Genomic DNA, 24048 nt, shown 5'->3' with positions numbered 1-24048 from the left:
CGGTACCGTAGTGCTCTATGGTCAGAAGGGCGTTTCTGACCATTAGCCAGGAACGTCCTTCTGCCTCGCGGTGCCTATCGCGCTGTACTGTGGAGCAGGGAGGAACGCCCCCTCCCTCTCCTGATAATGCTCGTCTATGGACGAGCTGTGTGAGCAGAGGGAGGGGGCGTTCCTCCCCGCTCCACAGTACAGCGCGATAGGCGCCGCGAGGCAGAAGGACGTCTCTGGCTAATGGTCAGAAACGCCCTTCTGACCATAGAGCACTACGGTACCGGCACCGTAAGCTCTGTACACCGGGCACAGATCGGGAAAGCCGACAGTGCACTGAATTCAGCGCACTGTCGGCTTTCTGGAAGTATATAACACTGCATGTGCCCAAAAGTGGTGAAAGGTCCTCTTTAATAAGGGGCAACACGGTGGCTCAGTGGTTAGCATTGCAGCATTGGAGTCCTGCCAAGGACAACATCTGCAAGAAGATTGTATGTTCTCCCCGTGTTAGACTTTGGAGTATGGGAGGAAATCCACGCAAATACTTATAGGGAAAAAAAAATGTACATTGTGAGCCCTATATAGGGCTTACACTCTACATTAAAAAAAAAAAAAAGAAGCAGTACCACTGACACAGACCCTCCAGTGGGAGCAGCGGCTTCAATATCGAACAGGTATGTTAAAAAAATAAATTATGGATGTTGTGATTATCCAGAACCAGATTTGGGTGATACAACTTTTCAATTACAGTATTGAAGAGATTACTGATGCTGAAATAATTCGACAAGCTGAAGAGTTTGTGGAGGAGTTAGGCCAGGTTCAGGTGGATTTTTTCGGTCCGGAATTTGACGCGGAGGCCGTCCCAGATTCCGGACCAAAAAGTGGCTAGCCACGCCTGGATGCCAGTGCAGTGCACTGGCATTCCACTTCAGATTAGGCCCAAATGAATGGGCTTAGTCTGGAGAGAGGTGTGACAAGGTGGATGTCTGCCACGGAATCCGCCTGAAGAAAGAGCTTGTCGCACTAGCGGAAAAAGGAACCCATTGAACTCAATAAGAGGCTTTTTTCCCACGTGGATTCTGATGCGGATTCAGCATCAACAACAGCGCCAAAAACTGTGTGAATGGACCCTAAGGGTGCATTCACACTGAGTAAACGCGCGTGTATTTTTGCAAAATACACGTGTAAAAATAAGACTCCCATTGACTTCAATGACATTTTACAGGCGTATTTATACACGTGTAAAAAAATATCATTGAAGTCAATGGGATAGCAAAATTTACAAGTGTAATTTTACTCTACAAAATAAGCTAGCGTTTACTCAGTGTGAACTTACCCTAAGATTGCTTTCCAGCTTCCTGATGCGGCTGAGCCACGAAATCTGCGACAAGACTGAGCAGGACACTTATTTTATCATCACCCTGCTTTGAAACTGAAAACAACGGGAGGCAGATTCAGAGTGGAACTTGGTGCTGATTTGTAAGTAGAATCAATATTAAAATTTCTACATGTGAACAAACCTTATAGGCCCCACATAGCGAACTGCAGCAAAAAAAGTGGCAGAAGCCCATGGCATGTTTTTTTTCCACTTGATTTTCCATTGCATTTTCAGAGTTTTCCTCTGCAGACTTTGTCCCTATTCTACCTATACAGAAAACGCTAGCATTGCCACATGTATATCTGAAATGCATAGAAGCAAACTGGTGACGCTCCAGGAAGGCACCAATATTTTTTGCTGGAGAATTGCTTTTTTTTCAAGCCATATTTGAAATGCTACCATTTATTATTATATTAGTGAAGGAAACACACACACAAAAAAAAATAAATATATATATATATATATATATATATATATATACACATACACACTCACCGGCCACTTTATTAGGTACACCATGCTAGTAACGGGTTGGGCCCCCTTTTGCCTTCAGAACTGCCTCAATTCTTCGTGGCATAGATTCAACAAGGTGCTGGAAGCATTCCTCAGAGATTTTGGTCCATATTGACATGATGGCATCACACAGTTTTGTCGGCTGCACAGCCATGATGCGAATCTCCCGTTCCACCACATCACAAAGATGCTCTATTGGATTGAGATCTGGTGACTGTGGAGGCCATTGGAGTACAGTGAACTCATTGTCATGTTCAAGAAACCAGTCTGAGATGATTCCAGCTTTATGACATGGCGCATTATCCTGCTGAAAGTAGCCATCAGATGTTGGGTACATTGTGGTCATAAAGGGATGGACATGGTCAGCAACAATACTCAGGTAGGCTTTGGCGTTGCAACGATGCTCAATTGGTACCAAGGGGCCCAAAGAGTGCCAAGAAAATATTCCCCACACCATGACACCACCACCACCAGCCTGAACCGTTGATACAAGGCAGGATGGATCCATGCTTTCATGTTGTTGACGCCAAATTCTGACCCTACCATCCGAATGTCGCAGCAGAAATCGAGACTCATCAGACCAGGCAACGTTTTTCCAATCCTCAATTGTCCAATTTCGATGAGCTTGTGCAAATTGTAGCCTCAGTTTCCTGTTCTTAGCTGAAAGGAGTGGCACCCGGTGTGGTCTTCTGCTGGTCTTCTGCTGCTGTAGCCCATCTGCCTCAAAGTTCGATGTACTGTGCGTTCAGAGATGCTCTTCTGGCTACCTTGGTTGTAACGGGTGGCTATTTGAGTCTCTGTTGCCTTTCTATCAGCTCGAACCAGTCTGGCCATTCTCCTCTGACCTCTGGCATCAACAACGCATTTCCGCCCACAGAACTACTGCTCACTGGATGTTTTTTCTTTTTCGGACCATTCTCTGTAAACCCTAGAGATGGTTGTGCGTGAAAATCCCAGTAGATCAGCAGTTTCTGAAATACTCAGACCAGCCCTTCTGGCACCAACAACCATGCCACGTTCAAAGGCACTCAAATCACCTTTCTTCCCCATACTGATGCTCGGTTTGAACTGCAGGAGATTGTCTTGACCATATCTACATGCCTAAATGCACTGAGTTGCCGCCATGTGATTGGCTGATTAGAAATTAAGTGTTAACGAGCCGTTGGACAGGTGTACCTAATAAAGTGGCCGGTGAGTATATATATATATATATATATATATATATATATATATATATATATAAATATATATTAGTGTAAGTTAAGCATGGAGCCAGATGTTTGTATCAGCTTTTATTTCATAGTCTTTAGACAGACAGGAACACAGACAAGCTGGTGACAAGAGTCATAAGCCAGAGGAAAATATAAATTGAGAAATATGGCATGACGGGACTTCCTTGTGTCAGTTTTTCAAAAATGTTGTTTTTGGTGCCTTCCTGTTTAATGCTTATCGCACATGACAAGATGCTGCGTCTCTTGTTGCTGCCGTGCCTTCCATTACTGCATTAGTACCAGGCAAATGTTTTCTTTCATATCAAACATAGTGAAAACTCCTTTTTCTAAGGATTTTTAAAGTCTTTTTAACAAAAACTGCTCAGGATAAATATTGAAAACTCTGTACAATACCTTGCAGCTGGGCCTTGCATCAAAGTTAAAAATATATATATATTCAGAAGATTTCTATAGCCTTTTTGTGGTGTCAGATATATATGAGCCATTTGAAGTCATTACCATAAATCACAAAGGTGGAAAATATCTTGTCCTTCTAGGTGTTGCAGTTCCAATGTGTATGGTATGTATTATTCCCATTGACACTGAGCGTAGTGGTAATATCTGTATATAATTAGTGAAATTAGAAAGGAGCTCCAAATTTTTGTCAGCTGGGGTTTCATGCACTCAGGGCCAGGATAACGCCACACTTTTTGTACAAACGTAACTTAAAATGACAGCGGAAAAAATACACTTGTATATTCGTGTTTTCCACATGCTATAAAACTCATTTTTCTCACAATGCGTGAATGATATTAAGTAAAATCTCATTCACTTTGCTGGGACTGTACAAGGCTGTCCCCCTTCTCCCTGAGTTTCCGCAATGTGTGGCTTTAACCTTAGGCATTTAAACTATGCAGGAGGGTTTAGGACAAGAGGGTTCCTGGTATACCATCCCAACTGTGCAGGATGAATCAAGTCTAGAACAATTGTTTAGAGTCTGTTTGAGAGGATTTGCTAGAATTTATAGTCTTGGTTTAGAAGGGCCTGTGGGCGGCCTGGCTCTTTTCCAGGTTAAGGTATTAGAGTCAGTAAAGTGATCTGGGAATATTCCCTCCTTATAGGCCACATTTTATACTAAGATTAACATGAGAACTCTCCGGACAGATGAATTTATAATTCTTGGCAATGAAACAGCCCAGACATAGAGTTTTATAGGAGTGGGAGATATGACACAATTTAGCCTATAATATGGATTGCTGCTCATCTCAAAATAACACATATACAGTGAATCCAGGAAAGCATGTACGCACCCCAGGACAAAATGTTTCATATTACAGTTGGTCCAACAGGTCTCATGACAAGTTCCTTCAAATCTGGACACCATGGCTGGATCGCTCGACTTGATCTCGCCCCCCCCCCCCCTCTTTTCTTCCTGTGTTTGGGTCATAGTCTTGGGTGAATCTCTGGCTTTCTCCTTCCTTCCTTTCTCTACGGCAGGGGTAGGGAACCTTCGGCTCTCCAGCTGCTGTGAAACTACAACTCCCAACATGCTCCATTCACTTCCATGGGAGTTCCAAGAACAGCAGAGCAAGTGTGCATGCTGGGAGTTGTAGTTTTGCAACAGCTGGAGAGCCGTATGTTCCCTACCCCTGCTCTACGGTATAACCTTCGACCTCTCTCTCTCCTCCCATCTCCCCCTTCTTTCTCCTTGTCTGCCTGCTCTCCTCTCTCTTTACCCTTTCTCGCTTATGTGTTCTCACCACACCCTCCCCCCCCATGTGCCTTTCCTTCTCCTTCCCCCTCCTATAGCCATCTCTCATCTGCCTTTTCTTACCCCCCCCCCTCACTTGGAAAATCCGATGGGACCCTTGCGGGGCCCACGTCTCCACTCTTAGTAGGCCTCTTATTCACCCTCCCTCCTTTCAGTACCCGCTATAGTACCCCCCTCATTCCTGTGAAGTTACGCATTGCTGCGGTTACTGGATGATACACAAGTTCATATATTACCCATATATTAACTCTACGACATTGTTTTGATTTTCTCTTTTTGTGTTCTGTTTACCCACGCTTCTTAATGTTACTTTTGCACTTGTATGTCTTATATTTTCAAAAAATTCAATAAAACTTGTTGAATTAAAAAAAAAAAAAGTTTCATATTACTTTAACCTTATCTGGCGAACAAATGTAGTAGCACGATTGAAGTCACTAATGCTAGCTCATGCAGACCCAAAAGATGGAAAGCCTGTCTGCTTAAAAACCAGTTACCCAAAGACACCCACAAACCACATACCAGGTGTCAGTCGGTTTTATACAGAAATACCTCCTTGCAGGACTTTTTTTAGGCAGAATCTGTGGTGGAGTCTCCTACAGATGTGAATCTATCTTTACAGATATGCTATGTAAGATAAAGGTGGGTTATCAGTCTGCTCTGGCTGCTGACAAGGGGCAAATTAACAAGAAGTCTGGTAAGTGTCCACCATATGATATAATGTGTTATTACTGCCTCTACACAGTATAATGGAGAATTATACTGCATGAAGCGCACTAATGGAGCATTATACTGCATGAAGCGCGCTAATGGAGCATTATACTGCATGAAGCGCGCTAATGGAGCATTATACTGCATGAAGCACACTAATGGAGCATTATACTGCATGAAGCGCACTAATGGAGCATTATACTGCATGAAGCACACTAATGGAGCATTATACTGCATGAAGCGCGCTAATGGAGCATTATACTGCATGAAGCGCGCTAATGGAGCATTATACTGCATGAAGCGCGCTAATGGAGCATTATACTGCATGAAGCGCGCTAATGGAGCATTATACTGCATGAAGCGCGCTAATGGAGCATTATACTGCATGAAGCGCACTAATGGAGCATTATACTGCATGAAGCGCACTAATGGAGCATTATACTGCATGAAGCGCACTAATGGAGCATTATACTGCACAAAGCACACTAATGGAGCATTATACTGCACGAAACGCACTAATGGAGCATTATACTGCACAAAGCACACTAATGGAGCATTATACTGCACGAAGCGCACTAATGGAGCATTATACTGCATGAAGCGCACTAATGGAGCATTATACTGCACGAAGCGCACTAATGGAGCATTATACTGCATGAAGCGCACTAATGGAGCATTATACTGCATGAAGCGCACTAATGGAGCTTTATACTGCATGGGGGATAGTAATTTGGCATTATACTGTGTTCCATAATATAATGCTCTTGTGTGTCCCCACACTCCACTGTGGACTTTTTCTGTGCTTGTCCTGATCAATAAGGAAGTGACTTTGGACTAGATCAGGGGTGCCCAATACGTCGATCGCGATCTACTGGTCGATCGCGATGGACGTATGGGTTGATCGTGGGATGCAGCCAGGCATCCCCGGTGTCTGCTTCTTCACAGCGCAGGCTGAGAGTTATCTCTGGACACTGGCAGGCTGGGGCTGCGGCAGCCCCGCCTGCCAGTGTCCGTAGATGACTCTCAGCCTGCGCTGTGAACAAGCACTTGCAGGCCGCTCTTAGGGATGGAGGGGGCCAAAATGGGGCTATTAGGATTACCTTTATCTTGCTCTCTCAAATTTATTTTAGGGCCTCTGGACAATAGAGCTATTGAAGGAAAAGCATCTGCCAGAGTCCAATGGCAATCACTGGAGCATCTATTGCTATGGGATTGTCCTGCATTTGGAACAAAACCTACAGACTATGTCTATCTTAAGATTATCCCATTTAAGCACCATTCTGTTCGATTTGTCTTGACCCTTCTTAGATGGTCTGCTACCTAATTGTAGCATCCTTTCAGATAAGAGATTCTCCTCTGTCACCTGAAATGTGCTGTGGGCTATAGAGAGGTGTTTGTGATCTAGTCCCCCCCCCCATTGTTTACGTGGGCAACCGCTATTGTGTTAGAAAGGATCCTCACATTTCTCCCCACTAACTGAGGATACAAGGCCAGAGGACCAGCTTTGGAATTGAAGACCACCATTTCTCCATCTGAGTCTATACACCCTGGAAACATGTTTTTTTGACAATGACCTGCTGACCTCTGTTCTTATGGGGAAAAAATTGTGTTGCCTTTCTGAAAGTAGGGATAAATGCAAGTGTCTCTTCTGTAAGTACCTCACTCCTTAGATGATACTCTTCTAACCATAGAGGCAAAGTCCTAGCCATATAGGTGACAGCAATATTAGATTTAAAGGACGCCATAGCTACACTCTAGGAATTTTTGAGAAAACCATCAGCTTTTCTATTAATCTCTTCTGAAAAGAATGAATCTACGTTTAGTTTTTTTACCTTCCTCTAAATTCAGAGTAGCTCTTATGGCTAAAGAACCTTTCATCACCTCCAAGAAATCCAACTCTTTACATAAATTGAAAGGCTCACTGAATTTGGCACAGTTGTAATATTTTCTCTAGCTTCCAACCTTCCCGAGCATTCAATGCTGTTAGCTTTAGTTCCTCATATGCTATTTTCCTTTTTCTTTAGGGGTACTTAACTTAGGGACTAAAAAGTACTAGCATCCCCTTAGAAAAACAGAAGATGGAAAACACAGAATAAACATGTCAATTACACTTAAGTGGCCTAAAGTAGGAGTACAACCGGCCTGCTATGTCCAGGCATACACTCCCCTCCTGGTTGCCTGGGGGCTCTTGCAGTCTAGAAGGTCTAAAAATTGAGCATTGCTCTATATAGGCCTCCTTCCACCAAGGAAGGCGAGGGTAATAGGAAGTCCAAAAGGATTTATGGGTTTCCTGTCATTGGAGGCAGATAATACTCTCCCAGTGGTTGCTGTCAAAGGAAAGGTTGAAATACAGAATTTTAGTTACATCTGTTGAACTTGGTCTAATAATAGTTTGCCAGGACAGCAACTCTGCCATGCAATTTTGTATACACTTGGTCTATCAGAGCACAAGCAAGAAATGGGCTTGTTGGTTTTAAAAGGCCATGTGAAAGAAGCCAAAAGAAAAGCCATCTTGTTCCTGTCTGTAGCATTTATTCTGAACTAGACATAATGAATGTCCCTCTTTTGACCAAAGCTGTGAAGCTTTAAAAGGTGTTGTCTCACCAAAGCCACATTCAACCAACAATTCCACTGTCACTGTAAGGGTCCATTCACACAGAGGAAAATGGTGAGGAATTTGGAGTGGTATTTCACCGTCTAAAAAAAAAACCTCCCATTGATTTCAATGGGTTCTTTTTTTCTACTTGCATTGAAGTCAATGAGAGGCTTTTTGTTCAGCGCTGAAATTCCACACCAAATTCCTCACCATTTTCCTCCGTGTAAATTCACCATAATAGGAATTTACTATTACAAAGCACACACTCAGATGAATAACCAAACTACATCAGGAGTGTACACAAGGGGTGGGTTCACAGTTAAAGAGGACCTTTCACCACTTTTGGGCACAGGCAGTTCTATATACTGCCAGAAAGCTGACAGTGCGCTGAATTCAGCGCACTGTCGGCTTTCCCGATCTGTGCCCGGTGTGAAGAGCTTACGGTGCCGGTACCGTAGCTCTACTATGGTCAGAAGGGCGTTTCTGACCATTAGCCAGGAACGTCCTTCTGCCTCGCGGCGCCTATCGCGCTGTGCTGTGGAGCCGGGAGGAACGCCCCCTCCCTCTGCTCACACAGCTTGTCCGTAGACTAGCATTATCAGGAGAGGGAGGGGGCGTTCCTCCCGGCTCCACAGCACAGCGCGATAGGCGCCGCGAGGCAGAAGGACGTCTCTGGCTAATGGTCAGAAACGCCCTTCTGACTGTAAAGCTCTACGGTACCGGGACCGATAGCTCTTTACACCGGGCACGGATCGGGAAAGCCGACAGTGCGCTGAATTCAGTGCACTGTCAGCTTTCTGGCAGTATATAACACTGCCTGTGCCCAGATATGGTGAAAGGTCCTCTTTAAAACCATCCCCTTGTTGACCACTGTTCTCCTAAGTGATTGTGCTCAGTATCAGGAATGCTAAGGCTCAATGGGCTCACGCCATACTGGAAAGGCCACATTCAGTCAATACTCACTGCCCTATAGTGACTGCCTGCTTCCTCTCTGTTCCTTGACCTGGTGTTGATCTGACTTAGTTTGATGCTTGGGCCAGAGACAAGAAGGAAGGGGAAGTCATGCATCAAATCTACCTGTACTTTCTGCTCAGGAATGTTGGAGGCTAGAGAAAAAAATTCCAACAGTGCTGAATAAGTGGAGCAGCACCTATTAAAAGACGTAAAGAACTTGAACTGGTGGAGGTAGCGAAAGTTCCTCTTTAAATCAGGGCTTAAAGTTTTTGACTAAACTGAGTCACATTGTTTTTGTATAAATCAAATTAGAACCAAAAGAAGGAGAAAATCCCGTATTCTATATTGAAACTGGCAAAGAGAAAAGTCCTCTGTGTTCCTTTAACCCCTTCCCGCTGATGGCATTTTTTGATTTTCGTTTTTTTGTTTTTCACTCCCTTCCTTTTAAACCCCATAACTTTTTTATTTCCCCGCTCCCAGAGCCATTTGAGGTCTTAATTTTTGCGGGACAAATTTTTCTTCATGATGCCACCATTAATTAATCTGTATAAATGTACTGGGAAGCTGGAACAAAAATTCAGAATGGGGTGGATTTGAAGAAAAAATGCATTTCTGCGAATTTCTTATGGGCTTCGGTTTTACGGCGTTCACTGTGCAGCCAAAATGACATGTCCCCTGTATTCTGTGTTTCGGTACAATTCCGGGGATACCTAATTTATATGGTTTTATTTACATTTTAACCCCTTAAAAAGAATCCAAAACTGTGTTAAAAATGTTTTTTTTTTTCTAAAAGTCGCCATATTCCGACACCCACAACTTTTTTATACTTCCGTGTACAGTACAGTGATGCATAGGCATAGCCTTCACAAGGCTCCCGGCTGTCATAGTAACAGGACGTCGGCGCCGGAGCTTACTCCGGGTGCCAGCAATCACCAAGAAAATGGCGGCTCCCACATGCCGCCGGGAGAATGGCGCCTCGGTCAGCTTTGACCGAGGTGCTGGAAGAGTTCATTCCTCCGATCGGTCCGGGGACCGATCTGAGACATTAGCGCCGGTTGTCTACTGTGTAACGCAGTATACACCCGGCTCCAAGGCAGCCGCCATAGTTACACACCCGACATGTGCTGTACTAGTACAGCGGATGTCAGGAAAGGGTTAAAGCAGTGGTTCTCAACCTTACTATTGATGCGACCCTTTAATACAGTTCCTCGTGTTGTGGTGACCCCCCCAAATATAAAATTAATTTTGTTGCTACTTCATTACTATAATATTGCTTCTATTTAGAATGAGCAAATACTATTCGAAACTCTAGTTTCGAATACCTCGCTCCCATAGGAATGAATGGGAGTGGGTGAACTGCAAGGGATTAAGCGCCAGCTGGCCTCTCCCATTCATTCTTACGGAGTGAGGTATTCCAAACTGCAGTTTCGAATACAATTCGCTCATCTCTACTTCTGTTATGAATTGTGATTTAAATATCTGATATGATGTAGGATGTATTTTCATTGTTATCAATTTTTTTTTTTTTAAAGTACATGATTTTACATTTACCAAGTAATTATAATTCATAGTTTAATTTTCCCCCTCCAGCTGCCCCAGTTAAACTGGGGGCAACTAGAGGGGGACATTAAACTGGGGCAGCTGGAGGAGGACATTAATGTCCAACTTCTCCCAGTTTAATGTCCCCCTCCAGCTACCCCTAAGTTTAATGTCTCCTTCCAGTTGTTCCCAGTTTAATGCCCCCTCCATCCTCTCTGGACACAGATTATTTGAATCTGGGACATACCTCACGCCGACTGGGACCGCGGAACATGACCCGGAATCCAGGACGGTTGGGCGTGGTGTCTCAGTTCCTAAGAGCATCGAAAATATGTGAAATGTTCGTTCGACCCCCAAAGGAGCAGCGACCCACAGGTCAGCATCTTTTATTCTATCACAAACTATTTGTTTATCAGAGGAGGCAGCCTTATAAAAACTTTGTTTATTGTAAAGAAAACGCTGTAAAGCTATACAATACTTTATAGTGGTGTTTATTTTTAAGTCTATAATATAAAAAGATGACAATTATATTTACATAAGACAAACACCAGACCTCAAACTACATATTAATGCATGATATCACAATGCATTTAGCAGAATTTAACCCCATTTATTCATACTGCACTTTCACAAAAGCTGGTCCAAAATAGATGGTGGTGACGTCTACAACCAGACAACTCTTCTGAAATCCTTGAAAAATAGGATCCGCTGCACTAGAGTTAAAGGGGTTATGCCACAAAAAAAAATATTTATTCGCTATCGATAGAATAAGTGATTGGTAGGGGTCTGACTGTTGAGATCCCACTAGTCCTGAAAATGGGGGAGGTCCATTCAGCCTGCCTACAGTATGGCGTGTTTGGTGGGGACGACACTCACATTCACTTCAATGGGAGTGCTAAAGAACTCTCCGCCTTTCCCAATGAAATGAATGAGAGTGTTGTCCTCCACCAGACACTGAGCTGTCAGGCTAAATGAGCAGATGGTGGCCCCAGTGGTCAGACTCCTACCGATCAGGAATTTTTCCTCGATCCTATGGATAGAGGATAAATACGCTTCATGGCATATCCCTTTAATGAATAGTCCCTCTATATGATAACAGTTAAACCAAAAATTATTTCTCATTACACACACAAATATGAGAGGGGAAATTGGACGCTATTGCTGACCACTAGGAACCATGGTCCACATTTAAACGTCCTTGTTACCTCCTTGAATGGTATGGGATTGGTATACATTTACCATTGCTTGCTGCTGTAAACTACAATACAAAATCCTGATATCTCTGCCCTGAGCAGAACTGAAAGCAGACAATACAGAGAACTAAGGTTCTTTACTTTACAGTGTTAAGCCATAGGAAATACTAGTTCCTTGTTCTTGTCAGCAGGCAAGAATGGGTAACATCAGTGAGCATTAGGGCCTGTTTATGCTCCCTGACACCATGTATTCCTTATTTCCCACATTTGAGTATCTAATGTTATTATGTGAATTGACTAAAGAATGTGAAGAAAATCTAGCCACTGCCTACTCTACTGGCAGAGCTTGGATTCTTATATGAGATGTACACGTTTGGGGTTTCTGCCTTTTAAGCAAGGCACTGTTTATCAGTTTTGTGTAAAGGCAAACAAATTTTCCATATACAGTCCATCAATAAAGGTACCAAGGATCCATTCCAAGCTTCCAAGTCTTGACATTATTTTCAAGACTGAAATATGTATACTGGGAAAGGTCACTAATTCCTAAAGGTTGGCAGTATTTGACATTTATTATACTTCTTTCTTTTTGAGAATGAGTGGACCCACGTTGTCTCCAGTTAACTCATTGTGCTTGTTGTGGGAACCATCACAGACAGGAAACTGCAAAAGAAATGGGAAAATAAATAAATATTCATGAACACCAATGCAACACTATATAGCAAGGCATCAATCAAAATATATACTTAAGTGTGTGTGCGTGTGTGTGTATGTTGATAAAAACTGTGATAAACAATCTAGGGAATATCACAATTTAATAAGAAAGTTAAGAAAAAGAGGCAAATTTGCCCATGGCAAAAGAAATTCAAGCTATTAAGGGTATGTTCACATAGAGTTTTTGCAGGCGGATTTTGACATGGATCGCCTCAAAATCCGCCTGCAAAAAGCGACATGCCCTATCTTCCTGTGGATTCTGCAGCTGAGTCAGCTACGGCATCTGCGGCTCGAGACACACTCCTGATTAGACCCATTCATTCGGGCCTAATTCGGAGCGGGATGCCAAACTGCATCGACATCTTGTTGTGCAAAGCCACACGGAGATGTCAAATGGTGGAAAAGGTTTCGCTGAGTGAACATACCCTAACTAATCTTAAAATCTAGTCATTCAATATGCCATTGTATCTAAACCTTAAAATGTTAGGACCATCCCAGTTTGCTGTTTAAAGCCTCATTCAAGGTCTGTATTAAGACCACAAGTCGCAGTGTGACTGGCCAGACATCCCTACAGATTGTGTGTTTTAGAAACCTCTGTGTGCTGAAAGCTTCTATGGACAGGCAGCGCAACCCCTATTCAAGTAATAGCAGTACATAGCAGTGGCTCCCGTGAAAGGAGACATCTGAATAGGAGCGGCACTCCACATGCAGTCCGTCCACTAGCAGCTTCCGGCAGATTATCTGTACAGGGTCCAGGTGTCAAACCCCAACAAACCACATACCAATGACCTATCTTGTGGGTAGGTAACCAGTATGAAAATTCTATTTGGGTCCGAAAAACCCCCATTAGGTTTCTGGTACACAGTAATGCTCCCAAATTTATTAAGGGACATGCCTCTTAATGAATTAAGAACATCTACACTCTGGTATATAAGAGATCAGGAATGGTGTCTGAAATGCCAGTCTTCATAAATTCCACCACTATTTTTCAATAAGATATAAAACGTAAACTCACAAAAAAAAACACATACATACAGATGCCATTGAACAGCATTAATTACAACAAATACTGTATTAGCATATTCTGATATGTGTTGATGACAATGCAATATGGTGCAGGCTCGTTGGTAAGCTGACTTTTTCTTCCAGGAAGTTAAGTCTTAAAATAGAACTTACTTCACAAGAATATTTGTCCAATTCAGAGAGGAGAACATTTTCCTCCAGTAATATTGGCCATACAACAATTTAGATTAGCCCCCAAAAAGCACAGAGTCGAATAAAAAGCTGACCACACCAGATAACTGTAGGGCAGACATACCATAATTCTGGGTTGAACAAGAAAGTGTAAGTGCCATGAATGCCTTGTCCAAGTACTGAACCTGTTCCTTTTTTCCACCTATTACCATTCATTTCTGCCATACACCCCTTGAGGAACAGGCCAGTTTTGTCCCAGAGGTGGGAACATTTTTTTTTTTTTTTTTTTTTTTATTAATTTCCTCACTGAATTCTGACATAACTTTTTGTAGCTGAAAAAGGTCTCTTTCTGTGGGACAAGTTTCACATTATGTATGAGCCATTTTTGTTAAATATATGCGAGGTTTCCCAGCACATACTGTAAAGGGGGTGTGACCTAAATAATCACCATTGGTCGTAATCTAGGTAAAATGCCCTTTTAAGCGCATGTATTAAATAAGAAAACTACAAAAGTTCCTGTGTGGCATATATTTCATTCCTGGAGCACAGGACCAATCATAGTGCCCAAAGTTTCAGAAATAGTTTTCAGACATGATTCCGTATTTGCACTGCCCCTGAAGTACCAGTACAGTGAAAACCCCAAACTAATGACCTTGATTGTAAATAGACCCCTTAAGAAATTTATCAAGGAGTGTAGTAAGCATTTGTACCCCACATCTATTTCATTAATTTATTTGCCAGAAACTGATGCTCCCCACCCATGTACTTATTAAAGGCCAGGATGCAGTTTATCTTGGCATAGTGGTAACACATACAGGGACAGATGTGTTGTTATTCATGGCAAAGAGAACACATCTGTCTTAACCAATAACAACTTCTCAGTGCAGACCACCCTGCTCTCACCCCTTCTGAGGGGTTGCACAAACTGTGCCCTAAGGTCGCCTCTCTGATTTTTGCGCACTGTCCTCTGAAACAGGAGGCACCTAAAGAGTGGGATACTGGTATAGAGGTTATACATATGTAAGTGATAACCCTGGTCCAGTAGTGGGTGCAGAAAATCCCATTTTATTTTCTACTAACTCCTAGCATACACAAAGGGTATAAAAGTGGAACCTCACGAGAAAATGTGTTTCTCTCCTCAACAAACCTAAACTTTTGTTGTTCAAAGACAACAGTTTGACTCTGTTAAAGATGAAACAGAGACCAGATTGTAGACTACTTCAATGTGCAAAGGGTAAGTTAAAAGAACACTTTACTGAGTAAGTTTTTACTTTACATTGGATATTGTCACAGCTAAAGACATCTACACCCAGGATTCATTTCATGACACAGCTTACCGTTTTAGAGCGCCAGCATCGACAATAAGCAGCTTTGGCAATATGCAGGTCCTCAATATTAATTTCATTCACCACTTTTGGGTTCTCCTTCTGGATTTTGAGATTGATCAAGCTGTCCTTCTGTTGCTTCTTCTTTGGCAGGAATGGTCGAATTGCAAGGTAACCTAACAGAGCAAGGACACCCAGGAACGGCAGTAACCGCAGCCATTCTGACACTGGAGAAAAAATATAGATACAGAACATGAACATGGTTGGATTGAAGTTCATTTCACAGTCCTAATAGAAATATTTCTTAAAGATCATATATATTCCTATATATAGCCAGTGAGGTAGATCATAAAACTTGCGGCATCTGTCAGGAAGGAGACATCTGTAGCAAGTGCAGGAGTTACATTACTTGTAATGCTACAGCACAACAGATCCATTTTTTTTTATTATTATTATTTAACCACTTCTGGACCGCCCATAGACTATATACGTCCGGAAAGTGGTTGCCTAGTTCTGCCAGGACGTACCGGTACGTCCATCAGAACACAGCAGCTGCACGGAGATCGTGTAGCTGCTTTCACTAGGAGCCGGCTGTAACTTCAGCCGGAGCTCCTAGAGAGAAGACAGGGCAGATTTATTACCTCCCCTGCCTTCTCGATCGCTGTGTATACAGCGCTCAATGAGCGCTGTATACACGGCTATGGACGCAGCCATAAATCAGCTGCCCTCTGACCCGGCAGACACGTGATCCGCCGGGAGCAGTGTCCTGCCAGAGCTGCTGGGTCCTACAGGACTCAGATCAGCTTTGCATACTGTGTATACAGTGTGCAGGAGTCTGTATTCCTCCTGTAACTGAGGTTAAATGTACCAGCCCCAGTTATAGGAGAAATCAGCCTCAAGTACAAAAAAAAAAAAGTGATCAGATGTCCCCAAAGGTCTCTTATCACCTTATGGGGACACAATCTGGGAAAAAAATAAAATAAAAATATAATAAAAAAGTTTTTAAAAAATGTAAATAAAATAATAAAAAATAAATAAATACGCTAAAAAAGCCGTTATTAAAGGTTATAGCCCCGCCCCCGACGACACCATACAAAATAAAAATTACCGTAATGGAGAGGAAAAACTATTTTATAAAGTTTTTCAGTGACACTTTGTGTTATTAAAATAAAAAAAAAAATTATAAATTGAAAACCAGACACAATTTCCCTCCTATTTTGTTTATATTTTCCTGGATATAAAAAAAATTAAAACACATTTGAAAATAAAAATAACATAAAAATAAAGCCCTATGTGTCCCCGAAAAAAGACGCAAAAATTAGTTGACTAAGACATACGAGAAAAATTTTACTGACCTCAAAACCGCACATACATAATAAACCTAAAATGTGTCTGGTCCTGGACCACAAATTGACCCGGTACTGAAGTGGTTAAATTTTTAAATTCTGCATAATCATACAAAATGAATAAAAAAGAACCACCACCAATTACATCATAACCCCCCTCCCTCACACCTATCCCAATTCCCCACATCAATTTTGGACGCATGGATTTTATTAACCCAGAAAAAGAAAATCATATAAAAATTAAGCCAATATAATTGCATCATGAGGGTGCATTCATATTCAGAATCAGCGCGTATACTGCACATCCCATTCATTTCAATGGGAGCGCTCCCCATTGAAATGAATGGGCTGCTTTTTTCTCTATGGGCCCCTTCACATGGCATAAGCGCTCGGCTCATTCCGAGCCGTACACGCAAGCGCTCGTAGAGAAAAAAGCAGCCCATTCATTTCAATGGGGAACGCTCGTATGCCGGCTCCCATTGAAATGAATGGGATCTGCTTTATACGCGCTGATTCTGAACGTGTTTTAACGTTCAGAATCAGTCAGCGTATCCGAAGTGTGAATGCACACTAAGTTTCTCCCAATATTCTCCCCCCTTCCCCACGTGACTATATTACACAAATATATATTCACACGGAGTTTCCGTGCACTGATTCTGATGCGGAATTCAAGTCAGCATCCGCATGGAAAAAAAAGCCTCCCACTGAATTCAATGGGTTCCATTTTCCACACGGAAAACGGAACCCATTGAAGTCAATAGGAGGCTTTTTTTCCGTGCCAAAATACTCCATGTGAATGACCCCTAATGCTTCTTTTTTTTTTTTTTCTTTTTTTTTTATCAACTGTAATTTTTATTGAAAATTTTTCAACAAACATAGAAGAACAATACAAAGGCCAAGAAAAGAAAAATAAGGCACTTATATAACAATGGAATGAAATAACGATGGAACAAAACACGAAATATATACAACAGACGGGGGAGACACAGACCACAAAGGGAAGGCTAAAAGGGAGGGTGGGAGTTATAGGCCGTTTAAAGCAGAGTAATAGTACCCCCCCCCCATGCTTCTTAGTGCGCACCTCCTCGCAAAGTAAATAAAAAAATTATTGCAAAATAAATACTTTGTCAGGAGAAACCCCAAAACTAGTTGGTACGTTGGTATGGAAACAGCAGGTTGCTGCAGTATGCCAGGTGAGTTATCCTCTTACCCTACCCTGTACTGACTGATAGGTGTGGGGCAGGGAAGGAGAGAGGGGTGCAGACAGTCTGGCACTGCTTGACCCTGCCATTCCCACACAGAAAAATACCCACAGCGAAAATGCCAAGATCTCCAAAACCATTGAATTTTTGGAAATTGCAGCATGTCAATTATACCTACGGAAACGCTGGCGATATCCCTATAGGTATAATGGAAGCAGAAAGTCCATAGAGGAAAACTACTTTGTGACAGGTTCTCCTTAAATCTCCAGCAGTAAGCCTAATAAGACTGACAGTGTAGCTGGGAATGCCGCTCCTGACAGTACTGTGCGTAGAGCTGTACTGTCAGAGGGGGGTGTTCCTTACCGTCCAGTGATGACGCTCAGCAGTAAGGACGCCCCTACCCCCCTGATGGTACTTGTCCAAAGACTTGCAACGAAAGTTCTTCCCCAGAGGCGCGTAACAGGAAAGTCAACAGTGTGCTGAATTCAGCACACATGCTGTTTTATATACTACTAGAAAGCGGACTGTGCTGAATTCAGCACTCTGTCAGCTTTCTAGTGGTATATAAAAGCGCATGTGTCCGAGGATGTGAAAGGTCTTCTTTAATGCTCACTTGTCTGGCGTCTTCAGGCGCCGCAGGGTCACCCCCTTAGTGGACCTCACACAATCTATCTGCCGATACCGCAAGTGAGGACTGGGCGACCAGCGAGGCTCTCTTTTGTAGAGAGCTACGCCAACAGGGGGTACGACTAGTGAGGAGTACACATTGAAGTCCCCCCTGCACCTGAAGGAAAAAGAAAAACGATGCAAGGCAAACAGACCTTAGTTGGGTTGTGTCTGCCTCCTACGGACACAAAGTTAAAAATGGCTTAGCACACAGTCTGTGCCAGAGGTATCGCCCAGCTGCGGAGCCAACAGCTTTTCGCTCTCCTAGTGGCTGGGTCTATATTCATGGTGCTAGGTCCCCCAGAGAAATGAAATGGTGCCATTGCAAAGTACCATTTGTCCCGCGATAATTAAGCCCTTCTAAGGCTCTGTGAAGGGGAAAAAAACAAAAAAAAAACAACTATATATGGCTTTTGGAAGGCTGAGAGTAAAAATAAAACTTGAAAAAATAGAAAATGGCTGCAGCAGGAAGGGGATAAGCACAATCTATCCTAAAAAGAAAAAAAGGTAAGATCATAAGGGCTGACTAGATGGGCCGTGTCGCCTTCTTCTACTATGAAGCTTCTAGGTTTGTATACAAGTAACACAATGTGGTGATAAATAGTCCCAACAAACCCTCTCAGGACCAGTCCACTGGTGACGTCCTGACATTCACGAGTTGTCTGAGCAAATCGATTATGTATAAAAATATTTAATAAACTGGATTTTTTTCTAGAACTGTAATGTAATAATACTGCTGTAATGGGCCATAACCATTAGATGTAGTAGAGTTCACGGTGTTTCTCACTGGCTATGACGTTCCTCCAGTTTTACCTCAGGCCACACACTGAGGCACTGCCACTGACAAGCAGCTCTATCTATTCACTTTATGAGGGCAGCATGGCCGGTCACCGGCCAGTAAGAGGACATGGCTAGGCTTTACTATCCTACATGCATAGGCCTGACTGAGCCCTGCACGCCCCTTTATTACCTGTTAACCTGATAAAGCCAGCGATACTGTCAGGTACGGGCAGCTTCTTCAGATAGGCGGGAAGCTGCACCTTGATCACCCGGGCTATGATCTCCAGCACCATGGCGTCACTGCTGCATACGACCGCACTAGGAGGACGGGGTTCTTCCTGGAAGCAGCAGCTTCTGACCCCTCAGTGTGTCCCGCCTTCCCCCACTCCCTCCTCCCTCCTCGGCCACACACACGCACTGCGCCCCCTGGAGGCTGTGTGTAGCGCTGTGAGAGCTGGCTACAAGTAAAACTTATGTGCTTATGAAAACTGATAGAGAAACGCTGCTTGGTCAATAAGGGAATTTTCTAGCCCTTTGGACTGAGGTGATAAAATGGCTAGGAGTCGCCTACGCTGAGTAGTATTTACGTTAATGCTCTGCGACTTTATTTTATACTTTCCCTACCCGCTTTCCAAATTTCATCACTTTTTTTATTTTTCTGTCAACATAGCTATGTGAGGGCTTATTCTTTGCGTGACATGTTGTACTTTCTTGGGCACCATTTTGGGGTCCACATACTGCTGTGACTAGCTTTTATTAATAGTTTTTGCAGGGTCCAGAGATGCACTATGGCATACCTCTTAACCGTCCCGGATTCTGTCCCGGATTGTGGGTCGTGTTCTGCAATCCTGGTCGGCGGGAGGTATGTCCCAGATTCAACTCATCTGCACCCAGAGGATGCAGAAGAGTTGACTTCAATGGAGAACGATGGTGAATTAACGCAGCTACAGCTCCTAGAATGCTCCCGGAGAAGAGACTGCTGATACAGTGTCAGGGGAACGAGGAGAGGTGAGTATCAGTGTTTTTTATGTTAAACTGTGGGGGCAAATTGAGGGGGAACATGAAACTAGGGGCAAATGAAGGGGGTATATTAAACTGGAGGCTGATGAAGGAGGGTATTAAAGGGGTTGTCCCACGTCGCATACTCGCTAGTCTTCTCTGCAGTAAATTCTTCTGTCTTCCAGCTTTGTTGCGTCATTGGTGGGCGGGGTTACATATGCAAAGCCAGCGGCGAGAAGTCGTCACTTCTATGCTGCCGGCCCTGCGTGTGCGCTGCCGATGCACTAGGCATCGGACGCACAGCCTTCACAATGTACCGTATTTTTCGGACTATAAGACGCACTTTTTTTCCCCCAAATTTCGGAGGAAAATGAGGGTGCGTCTTATAGTCTGAATGTGGGTGGAGGAGTGGGTTTGCAGCATGGCCGCGCTACTGCCACCGCTGGTTTTCTTCAGCGGCAGTAGCGCGGCAATCTGCAGGCCCCGGCAGCTAAGACACTCCCCGGCATCTGCTGTAATAGACCGGCGGATGCCGGGGAGTGTCTTAGCTGCCGGGGCCTGCAGATTGCCGCGCTACTCCCACCGCTGGTTTTCTTCAGCGGCAGGAGTGTGACAATACTGCAGGCCCCGGCAGCTAAGACAGTCCCCGGCATCCGCCGGTCTATTACAGCAGATGCCGGGGAGTGTCTTAGCTGCCGGGGCCTGCAGATTGCCACGCTACTGCCGCTGAAGAAAACCAGCGGTGGCAGTAGCGCGGCCATGCTGCAAATCCGCTCCTCCTCCACAGGTCCCGGCAGTAAGTTAGCCCTGGGCCGGTCCCCACCGGCCCCATACCTTTAGTGATGCAGGCCGGCTCCTGCACGGCGAGACCGCAGGAGCTGACCTGTTCCGATGACAGCTGGGAGCCTAATGAAGGCTCCCAGGCCTGTCATAGATATATATTACTATCGCGGCTGGTCTATGACCCTCCGCGATAGTAATGTATAGAATCTCCCATAGACGGCAATACACTTGTATTGCCATCTATGGGACTTGCATTCAAATGATTGCAGGTTCAAGCCCCCTAGGCGGGGGAAAATAAAATAGTAAAAAAAAAAAAAAAACCACTTAAAAAAAATATAATAAAAAATAAAATAAATAAAAGTTCACCTCCTTTCCCTAGAATACATATAAAAGTATAACATTACTGTGAAACATATACATTAGGTATCCCTGTGTCTGAAAATGCCCTGTCTACTAATATTTTTATGTACAGTGAACGTCAAAATCAAAAGTGCTAAACCGCCGGGTTTTTCTCTCTGTTTTGCCTCTGAATTAAATAAAAGGTGATCTAAGCAATAAACATTTCCCAAAATGGTATATCTAAAAAGTACACCTGGCCCCACAAAAAAAACGCCCTATACATCCCCGTACAGCTGCAGGGTCACCTGTCAATGTGGCCTTGCAGCTGTTCCAAAACTACAACTCCCATATATTAAATATTTTACCATTTTTTGCCTGAAAATTTTTTTCCCTATTTTTCTCCTCTAAAACCTGGGTGCGTCTTATAGTCCGAAAAATACGGTAATACAGACCCGGTATCCGCTGTAATAGAGAGGCAGATGCCGGGAGTGTAGACGCCGGCACAGGTGAAGCCAGCAGCGGCAGGACCGATGCTGCTATTCCGCTCCTCCGCACCCCCCCCCCCTCCCCTCCGGAATAGCAACATCGCTCCTGCCGCTGCAGGCTTCACCTGTGCCGGCGTCTACACTCCCCGGCATCCGCCTCTCCATTACAGCAGATGCCGGGTCTGTATTGGTGGCCCCTTCCCTCCCCCCAAAGTGTAAACTACCCCAGATTCATGTCTGCCCCCAGATTCATGTCTCCACATCTCTGCCCCCAGTGTCATGCCGTCCTCTCCTTCATCTGCCCCCAGTTTCATGCCGTCCTCTCCTTCATCTGCCCCCAGTTTCACGTTCCACCGCAATGTACACATTACACTTACCTTCTCCACGTTCCCTCGCCGCTCTCCGCGCGCCTCTCTCTCTCTCACTGGCACACAGATGTAGACGCGATGTGACGTCATCACATCGTGTCTACACAGCGACTAGTGTAGATGCAGCGGCAAAGCAAGGAGCTGAACTGTGACAGCTCCTTGCTGTAGCCGCCGCGTATGTGTTCAACTCAGATCTGCGTCCTCTGGACGCAGATCTGAGTTGAAATCGGGCATACAATGACTGCTGCGGGCGCCAGGGGGCCGGCACACGGTGGCGGGTCAAAACCGGGCCCCCCCATTTTTCAATTTGGCCGGGCCCCTGACGCCAGTAGCAGTAATACTGGCCTATTGGCGGCCCTGGTGGCTGGTACAACCCCTTTAAACTAAGGCCTCACGTAGAAGGCCGCAGTGAAAAAGCGCTGTAGGAGAAAAACGTTGTAGAAATGCATTGCAATTTTTCATCAAGCACTTTTCAAAGAAAGTCAGCAGAGATTTCCTCTGTGGATTTTCTGCTTCAATTATACCCATAGGGAAACTGCCAGCATTTCCATAAGTATAATTGACATGCTGAGATTTCCAAAAACTTGACGGTTTTTGGAAACCGTCACCTCAGTAGACACAGTGGCAGTCTTGCTGTCACCTCGCTAGCTATCACATCTCCTAAGCATGACATCTTCCTCATGACATCAGTGGGTGATGAGTCTGTGAGGGAGATGTCAGTCTCGCTCAATAGGTGTGATTAGCAAGGGGACAGCGTAAATAAGCTGAACCTACACCCGGCCCAACATAACTAGTTGGAATAATTTGCATATGACTTTATGTTCTTAGATATAAATAACTTCAGTTTGCTGCAACAGAAGTATTACATAGGGGCATCAATGGAAAGGGAATTACCTCATCCTGCACATAATGGAACAAGGTTTATGGTGGAAAACAACAACACCCAACAGGTTCCTGTTAAGGCTAGATTAATGCATTCAGGTTTTCTTCAGGGTTTTTTGTTTTAGCCTTGAAGCCAAACCTAAATGTGGAATATGAAGATGGAGAAAGTACGGTATATAGTATAGGAGCCGCTACTCCTTTATTTAATCCACTTCTGTTCTTTGCTCTAAGGTTAAGAACTCTTGTTAAATTTTGAAATAAAAGAAAAACTATGGTGGAGAGACAGGAGGTAAGGCAGAGGAATTGCCTCTGTCGCAGCAAGACAGCAGCCAACATAGAAAAAAAAATTTGAATGTGAAAGAATGGAGAAATGAAAGAAGCGAAAAGAGTATGGGTGAGAAGAGCCTCTACAAAGGCAAGAGGGAGGCTCTGGTAGAGGAACAGTAGAAAGAGGAATGGAAGGTTGGAGATTAATAAAAGATATTCCAGAGTAACCAGACTTTCTGGTGAGAACTATCATTCTGGCGCAGTGCTGCAATCATGTCCTCCATTTGCCAGATGTGTAGACTCTCCTGTAGCCATTCTGCCAGAGTTGGAGGGGAGGTGGACTTCCAGAGACACAATCTGCATATAGCAGACTAATCTACGTACATGTTTTGGAATTTTACTAGGAAAAAGGTGAAAAGAGGCTGGATTGTCCTCTAATGCGACTCCAGTAACTTCCCGAATGACCCTACTGACTTACTAGAATGGGTGAAGATGTGATCAATTCCACCAAACGTGCAGCATCATGCTCTGGCCTGCAGAGCAACGCCAGCACTGATCAGAAGTTGATGGGAAATTTTCGTAAAGGACAGAAGGAACTCTACCATCTCAATTTTGTAATTAGATTCCTGTGCCTTACAGGAGACAGAAAACTTATGGCAGGAACAGAAGGCAGAAAGCCACTTGTCAGATGGAAAAGTGGACCCAATCTCTCTCCCTCAGCCCGCCACAAACGTTGGTAGGGGCTCATCTCTAAAGGGATCCAATCATTGGAATCCCATTTTTCCTCCCTAACATGTAGAAATAGCCTTAAGACAAGCTATACTTCTCCTACCTTTAGATGTCTTCTCCG

At 43.9% G+C, this 24048-nt stretch overlaps 1 protein-coding gene across 2 annotated transcripts; it reads right to left on the bottom strand.

The window, feature by feature from the left end:
• Nucleotides 1-11133: 11133 nt before the first annotated feature.
• CISD2 (CDGSH iron sulfur domain 2) lies at nucleotides 11134-19431 on the bottom strand. Of its 2 annotated transcripts, XR_012717380.1 has the most exons (4): nucleotides 19266-19431; nucleotides 15094-15308; nucleotides 12221-12511; nucleotides 11134-12187 (listed from the first exon to the last, which is right to left on the bottom strand). XR_012717380.1 is itself a non-coding variant. In XM_075285519.1 (3 exons), exons 1-3 carry the CDS (start codon nucleotides 19366-19368, stop codon nucleotides 12422-12424), a joined length of 408 nt encoding a protein of 135 aa, XP_075141620.1. In that variant the 5' UTR covers nucleotides 19369-19431; the 3' UTR covers nucleotides 11134-12421. The 2 variants fall into 2 exon arrangements, 1 of the variants encoding a protein (XP_075141620.1); XM_075285519.1 differs by having other exon boundaries at nucleotides 11134-12511.
• Between the last annotated feature and the right edge of the window lie 4617 nt (nucleotides 19432-24048).

This window comes from Leptodactylus fuscus, chromosome 1, assembly GCF_031893055.1.
Source record: "Leptodactylus fuscus isolate aLepFus1 chromosome 1, aLepFus1.hap2, whole genome shotgun sequence".
NCBI classification, from domain to species: Eukaryota; Metazoa; Chordata; class Amphibia; order Anura; family Leptodactylidae; genus Leptodactylus; species Leptodactylus fuscus.
This window is presented reverse-complemented; position numbering and strand designations above follow the sequence as displayed.